At 42.7% G+C, this 7,962-nt stretch overlaps 1 protein-coding gene across 1 annotated transcript; it reads left to right on the top strand.

Annotated features, from left to right (window-relative positions):
• Positions 1-4,626: 4,626 nt before the first annotated feature.
• On the top strand, positions 4,627-7,577 carry cox4i2 (cytochrome c oxidase subunit 4I2). Its single transcript, XM_085914579.1, has 5 exons — positions 4,627-4,677; positions 5,786-5,909; positions 6,295-6,462; positions 6,532-6,663; positions 7,380-7,577. The coding sequence occupies exons 1-5, from the start codon at positions 4,675-4,677 to the stop codon at positions 7,511-7,513; spliced, it is 561 nt and encodes a 186-aa protein (XP_085770705.1). The 5' UTR covers positions 4,627-4,674; the 3' UTR covers positions 7,514-7,577.
• The last annotated feature ends 385 nt before the right edge of the window (positions 7,578-7,962 follow it).

Consider the following 7,962-nt stretch of genomic DNA (forward strand, 5'->3'; position numbering starts at 1 on the left):
TAAAATCAGCAAAGATGATCCGACAAAGCCGAGGTCTGAATGTTTACATTAAACGCTGTTGCTTATTCAACTGATGCAATAATTGCACAGCCACTGGAGGAATGACACCACCAATCATATCCACGACAATCTGGGTGATATGTTTCGAAAGCAAAGCAAACGGTGGCTTGTGGTCGCCCGGAGCTGCTGCCACTCTAAGCCAATTAGGAGGTAGGAGAGTGAAAGATGCACAGCAGGAAAAAAAGACCACCTCACCATGTGGGCTACGTATTATTGAGGATTATGCATGCGCAGCTAACGCTTGCGCTGCCTTTTGCCTGTCCATTTCATTCGTAGTCATGCAACTGTGCCAATGAGTTGATGCCAAACAAAAAGGGAGGGGGGGGGGGACATGAGACAAAAGCAGCAGAGTCGAATGTGGCGGAGGATGAGGAGCGATTAGGAAGAGAGGCGAATGAGGGGGAGGGCGGCGGGGGTCCGTCGTTAGCGTGGAAGTGATGGGAGGATGACCCAGTTACGCACAAAGCCTCAAGGCGGCAAGACTATTGGACTAACACACACATGCCGTAAAAGTGCACAATCAACAGAAAGTACATGTGAACCTCGTGAGGTCGACACAAGTCACTTCTTGTGACCTATATTCCATTTTTGGGGGGTGACAAACTAGGGCTTTATGACATTACAACCCGCCCCCCCCAAAAAAAACTATTCATTTAATATATTTTCCCATTATAGAAAATGTAATGACAATTAACACTATTCAAATAAAATTTCCAGTAAATAATGGCTGGAGATAAAAATGACACTTGACTATCCATCCATCCATCCATCCATCCATCCATCCATCCATCCATCCATCCATCCATCCATCCATCCATCCATCCATCCATCCATCCATCCATCCATCCATCCATCCATCCATTTTCTGAACCGCTTCGTCCCCACGAAGGTTGCGGCCAACACTTGACTTATCACCATTTTTAAATGCTCAATTATTTAAGATTATTAAATGAATCATCAGTTAGCTGTCTATGTCTGTAACACCCCATCGCCTTCCCCAGTATGCTTACAATCTTTCCTCGTGTTAATTTATACAAGAGAGGCAAGGCAACCTCAGAAAATTATTTTGCGGCTTGGAAGGTGAATATTTTCCAGCATGTCATTTAACGACTGCTCATACCATATATGAATTGTCACCAGTTATTGACTCAGTGACTGCTCCATGAACATGATTCTGCAGGATTAGTGTCTTTGCTGCAATTAAACATACTGATCGCCTTTTGGAAAAACTAATAGAAGGGTTGGAGAAGTCACTTAATATAGTCATGAAATTGCTACGTTAGCAAAACTGACCTTGCTTTTAAAAACTAGCTCCTTTGTTCACAGTCGTGTTTGTTAGTGGATGCAATGCACATCAGCAAAGATGCGCTTTGAAGTATACAAAAATTAAAAACAAAATTTGATTGGGAAATAATTGTCAGGACAAATGAAATAACATTTCTAAAATCGATTAATCGGCCAGTCCTATGAAAAACGCCCAATCAGATAAAGCTAAAAGAAGCATAACCAGAGTGCTAAGGGCAGCAGACCCCACTGTCCGCCCCACTATCATTCAAACTTGCATACTGGCCTTGACTGGTGTGCGCCATTTCTAATTCTGGCTCCAGGGCCAGAAATGAGGGAGAACATGCAAACGTCACACGGAAAGAAAGGCCCGAGCCAATCACTGCTGCTCGGAAGTTAGAGTGCTGCAAATCAAATCAAAGAGAAATGAATTCAGCACGGGGGGGGGAGTAGAGAGGGAAGAACATTTGCTTGTTTGTCTGAAAATAAGTGCGCTCAGACTGATGGACAATCAAGTCCAGAGCATTGCCCACCTCTTACCCAAAATCCGTTGGGATAGGCCGCAGTTCACCTGCGGCTCTAATGAGGTCAAGCGCCAGAGAAAATTGATTTCCTAGTATGACAATTTCAGCATCCCCCTTTACCACAGAAAAGAAAGATGAACAAAGAAGAGAAGCGAAAGAGCGTCTGGCCAACGTTTCCCCAGGAGAGATGGAGCAATATCTCCAATTCTAATGGGACAGAAGGAGGTTAGTGTGGGGTGAAACCCCGCAGGGGGTGTCATAGAAAGGGAGCGGATTTAGGACTATTTGCAGCGTCACGCTTTTCAGCTCCTTTGCATAAATGAGCAACGGACGCGTGCATCTCCTCGCAGCTGCCATCTAAGATGATATGTGTCAAATGACAACCACATTTTTTTGGTTTGACGTTTCTTCCAAAACCGGACCTGAACCGGTTGAGCAGGATTGGATCAGTTCATGAAGTGAAGTAATGATGTGAGTTTTAAGAGAGTGAACATGCCTGTTTAAGTCTTTAACTCTTCGATGCATAAATGACTGTTCCCAAAAATGACTCATAATAGAATCAATGTGTTTTTATTCCATTTTTGTCAATTCACTTAGTATATGATACTAATATCATATTATATTATAGCTAGGACCACACAATTATTTAATGCTTGAAAAATCTTTATTTTTAACTTTTGAACTACTTTGCAAGAGACAATTACCTAGAAGATTAAGAGGAAATTGTGAACATTGTGAACATCCAACATTGTGCACTGGTTAGCACGTTTGCCTCACAGTTAGGTGGGTGCGAGTTTGATTCCACCTCCGACTCACCCTGTGTGGAGTTTGCATGTTCTCCCCGTGCCCGCATGGGTTTTCTCCAGATACTCCGGTTTCCTCCCACATCCCAAAAACATGCTTTGTAGGCCGATTGAGCACTCCAAATTGTCCCTAAGTGTAAGTGCGGATGGTTGTTCGTCCCTGTGGCCCCTGCAATGGGCTGGCAACCGGTTCAGGGTGTCCCCCCCCCCCCCCACTGCCCGATGACAGCTGGGAGAGGCTCCAGCACGCCGCCCGCGACCCCCGTGGGGACAAGCGGTAAAGAAAATGGATGGTTGGAAAAAACACTTTATGCAGGGCTTTGATTGCACCTTTCACAGCCAAAGATGCTGCTGTTGGCCGATTGCTCCCCTAAACAAAACCTCAAAATGCTGTGTGACACTGCCAGCTAGTGGACTAACATGGGAGGCGAGGGAGGGCAGCCTCAGCTTTGGAGAGCGACATTGCCATTATGACTGCATAAAAGGCTCTGACTGTTTTTTTTTAAAAGGCTGATTGGTGTTCAAATATGACACACACCCTGTCAAACAGTACAACATTCACCTTTGTACTGTTGTCTTTTGACCAGGAAGAGCAAATCTGATTTTACATTTCAGACCAGTCGTATTTGGACGGTGTGGCTGTCCAGCTACAAATACTACATTGCATTTATGCTCAACCAAAATCACTGGCCCCAAATGTGTAAAGTGTCTTGTTAAATTTAAGAGGTTTCACTAAAATATGGTACATACTAATCATAAATCACCAACTATTTTTGTGGCCTCAAAAGTATTTGGCAATTGACATGAAAAAAGTCACAGAGATCTTAAGTTTGCAGCCCATGGAAATGATCTAATTGTGAGCTTCCCCGTGGAGATGTTTTGGCAGTCCTGTCACTGCAGCCACCTTCACTTTCTGCTTCCTTTATGACAAATTGCCTTTTCGTCTGATTGGAGAAAAGTTAACCTTGTGCATTTTCCACAATGCAATGGTGACCAGCTAGTGGACAGTGCATGAAGCTGCCCGTGGTTTCTTCTGCTCTTTCAACATGGAGATCCCATGCAACTCTTTGACTGAAGGGATTTCGCTTCTGACAGTTCTCACGTGTGTTCAATGCAGAAGTGTGGGTCAAGCGACAGGACCAAGAGCTTTGCTCACAGGCTCGAGAACCTGTTAGAAGCAACTCAAGACATTTTGAAGGCAAGTGAATGAAATATTCGTCAATGACTAAGTCAATAGACTGACCTGAAGTCAATAGATGTTTATGTCTTATTGAAATAAAGTGAAGTCTTAGGTTTTTGACACAAAGACAATGCAGTTGGTAAACATTATAGTTGAGTTGAGTTACAGATTAGATAAAAAATATATATCTGCCTGCTTTGGGGCCACAGCTAACAGTTGCTGTAACGTACAAGAAGCCGTCCTTGCCTGACCCGAGTGAGTCTCCTGCACTTTTTGCAATCTCTGTGCTGCTGTTGGCTAAGTCGCTGCCCCCCCTCATGGGCATTTTGCCTCTGGGCTCTTGGCCAGACCTCGGTGAAAATAAAATAAAATAACATCCTCAAGCAGTGTGGAACAATCAGCTGTTGAATGTATTTTTCTCCATATACCCTAACCTCACACGTAATATATATAAATACCGTAAAAATGATCCTCATAAAAGAAAAAAAAAATGGCAGTGAACGAACTCCTCGTGTCCTTATATAACCTCCCTGTGGCACAAAGTGAGCAGTGCAAGAAAAAAGGGAAAAAGACAACGTTTCTGCATTTTTTTACAGCTTGCTGCATGCAGTAAACATATTTCCACATTGTTCATAGGCATAACTCTTTGAATATGAATATATTTATAGATGTTTTCTAACACACTGTGCAACTTTGCCCTGTGCTTGGGACCCGCCCACTAGCTGCTTCACTGTCATTTGTCCCTTATATCCAAGCAGACATAAGACAGGATCAAAACAAGCTTTTGTTCCCCCCACGCAGGATTTGCGCCACTACCACCACCATGGTGAGTATCCACGATTACAATCGGAATACTCTGATAAAACAAAATGGAGAGAAAAAAACTAAACACCCTCTCTTTCACAACTGCGCCACTCTGGAACTCCAGTGGAGAGAGTGGTGTACGTGCAGCAGAGATGGTAAACAATGCAAGGAATTAATCTGTATCAGGGTTCTCCGAAAAGGCAATCGTTGCTCACTACACATATCGGATCTGTGCACAATATTCATTCATGTACTAACAAAGTGTCTTGCGTAAAATGGGACAAAGAAATTCTGTTATTTGCAGGCATGCCGTCACCTTTTACCACAATAACTTTTAGAAGGTCAGCTTGCACTCAAAATTTGACAGCTTGCCAGTTTCCGCCATTTTCACTTTCAGTGAGCGTTGCCAACACATTTTTTGATAGCAATGAAGACTTGTTTGCAACATTGAATTAAGACACAAAAGAAACTTTCATTCAGCTGGTATGTTTACAAAGAAATAAATGCAGTCAGCTAACTTTGCAAAACCAAAGCAAAAGTTCACTCCCATTCATCTCAAGATGACACATTTCATGTCTTTTGACAAAATTCATTAAACACAATGCATGCATGCATCTTAAATTATTTAAGGACTCTAAATTGACAACAAGTATGAATGTGAGTATGAAAGATTGTTTGTCTCTATGTGGCATGTAATTGGCTGACCGCCAGTCCGAGGTTTTCTGAAATTGATAGGGACCGATTTGAGCAACCATGTGGCACAAATGAGGAATTTAATAATAATAATAATAATACATTGCATTAATGAAATTAGAAAGTTAAAAAAACAGTAGCATTACATGTTCACATAGTAAATAACACAATATTCAAGAAAACTGTACAAATTAACAAAATAATACTTACAACATTACAATAGGGAGCTTGCAGAGTAGCTACTCGGGCCCTGATAAGATATGAATATATTGTTACGATATAAAAAATGCAATTAAAACGTGATAATAGGCAATCACAGGGTAAAAGTGAAATATTGTTTTGCTCACGAGTATACATTTTGTGCTCTCGTGGTGAATTTATGATGCTCAAGTTCTTCCAGTTTGTTAATGCAGATTTTATGCACTCTGTGTTTACAGATGCTCGGCCTGACTGCGGGGCGTCTAGGAACAGGGTTCCTAGGCAGGCGCTTGGTGGCACTCGTGACCCCGAGCAGCGCCTTCGTGACCCCGAGCAGCGCCACCGTGGCGAGGCACGGTCACGGTACAGTATCATATTTGAGTCTCCTTGGAGGAGGTGGGAAGAATTATTAAGATGGTCATGAATGGCTAAGAAGAAACAGCTCAAGCACATGTTCCTCAGGGTCACTTTTAGGACTTGTTAACAAAAATAACAAGTCTGAAGTGAATCATTCATGGCTGAAAATACGAGCTCGTGCATAGATTGGCGTGAATGAAACAAAAATACTTATTTTATTGCTTTCTGTCTTCAAAAGAAAAACTGAGTGAAATAGCAGATTTCAAACTATATAAACACGATTTGTCAAGTCAAGAATCGTTTTGCGCAATTTAATAGTCTCGCTGACCGCACTCTTAACGTGCTCATATTTCTACTGGTGAGTAAGTAAGCCTTGCATTGTTTTTCTCAGGTGATGTAAGCCAGGCGGCGGACATGTCCAAGCCAATGTACTGTGACCGTGTGGACACCCCGTTGCCGGACAAGGCCTACAAAGATGAGCTGAGTGCCGCTGACAAGAGCCTAAAGCAAAAGGAGAAAGGGCCCTGGAACCAATTGAGCAAAGAGGAGAAGATAGCCCGTAAGCTCCTAACACTGATTCAGGGTTTTCAATCAAAGAGTCACTAAAACATCCATGATCTTGTCGCAGTCTACCGCCTGATGTTTCGTCAGACTTACCCAGAAATGAAGCAAACCACGGATGAGTGGAAAACTGTCATGGGAGGCATCTTCATCTTTCTGGGCCTCACCGGGCTGGTGGTCCTGTGGCAGTCCATCTACGGTGAGTTCGGGGCGCTCGTGACACGTCATTCCTTTTTTTTTTTTTTTTTTTAATTTGTCTTCACTCAATTGCACTCAATTTTACGCCTTCAGAGGTACTAACATATCGTGCACACTAAAAATACCACCAATCTGAAAAGTTATGGAGCTTTTTATGACACTTTAGCCCATCAAGTGTCAATGAGCCGCACCACAAGTCATTTCTGCAGTTGCGCGTCTCGTCGTGTCTTTATAGTGTCAATATATTTCAGAGAACGGAACATCATTGATGCCACAGATCCTCTACTTTTTCTACTGTTCTGTGGGAAGGTAATTGTCCGTACCGCTATTAAAGCAGAAGACACAAGTCGGCTCCGTCCGCGAAAGCATTTTCCTGTTTACATTATTGTAGCCAATCAAAGAAGAGAATGGTGTCACATGGTTCACGGTCAGACTTTTTACCTTCACATCTGACCATAAGCGGTTTCAGATGGATGGACTTGCTGATTTTTGGCGAACGAGATGAAACTATCTGAAAACGTCACAGGAGAAATACATGTATACTTTTTAGATAGCACACTTCGTCTATCATTACACACGATGGACAGCATCATGTCAATTCTCGACTGTAAATTGCAATGGAGTGGGGTCAGAGACTGAACAGGTGAGAAGGAACTTGTCTGTTTCCTGTTCTGTGATACATGAAGAACTGATTTCCTGATATTTGAACGTCTCCAGTCTACCCTCCACGTCCCCGGACCTTTGACAGCGAGTGGCAGGCCAAACAAATCCAGAGGATGTTGGACATGAGGATGAACCCAGTCGAAGGTCTCTCCGCCAAGTGGGACTATGAGAAGGGCCAGTGGAAATGAAGATGCAAGCAGGACACTGTTTCTGCATGGTGTAACTTGCACAATAAAGATTGATCTCCGTCCAGCAGTTAGTCGTTTGTGAGCATTGAAAATGTTGTCATATACGAGACTAGATAGATTTCTAGTCTATACATTTACTTGAAAAGTATTTTTGTATTATGAAAGCAATGTCACTGCTATGTAGACTTATTGTGATGTCCGACTGGCAACAGGTAGATGGATACATTTATTGTATCTTCAGCCATCAAACAAAAGCACGATATGTATCAAACATAAGGCACTCGAACTTTTTTTGCGTCATGTATTCTTGCGCAAAGGTGCAGCCATTCCTAACTGTGAGGAATATACGACATCTTCATTCTTCCTCTTTTGGAAACTTTCATCTGAGCTGGACGCTTCAAGGATGCTGCGGCCGACGATGGTGAATCTTCTTTTGGCGATTTTGAAAC

Source organism: Syngnathus leptorhynchus, chromosome 1 (assembly GCF_054491065.1).
Source record: "Syngnathus leptorhynchus isolate UIUO chromosome 1, UIUO_Slep, whole genome shotgun sequence".
Classification (NCBI taxonomy): domain Eukaryota; kingdom Metazoa; phylum Chordata; class Actinopteri; order Syngnathiformes; family Syngnathidae; genus Syngnathus; species Syngnathus leptorhynchus.

Bases quoted from the DNA above. Each gene is read 5' to 3' on its own strand.
- cox4i2 (XM_085914579.1), top strand. The intron at 5,910-6,294 runs GTACAGTATCAT...TGTTTTTCTCAG, and splicing joins CGTGGCGAGGCACGGTCACG to GTGATGTAAGCCAGGCGGCG. The intron at 6,463-6,531 runs GTAAGCTCCTAA...ATCTTGTCGCAG, and splicing joins CAAAGAGGAGAAGATAGCCC to TCTACCGCCTGATGTTTCGT.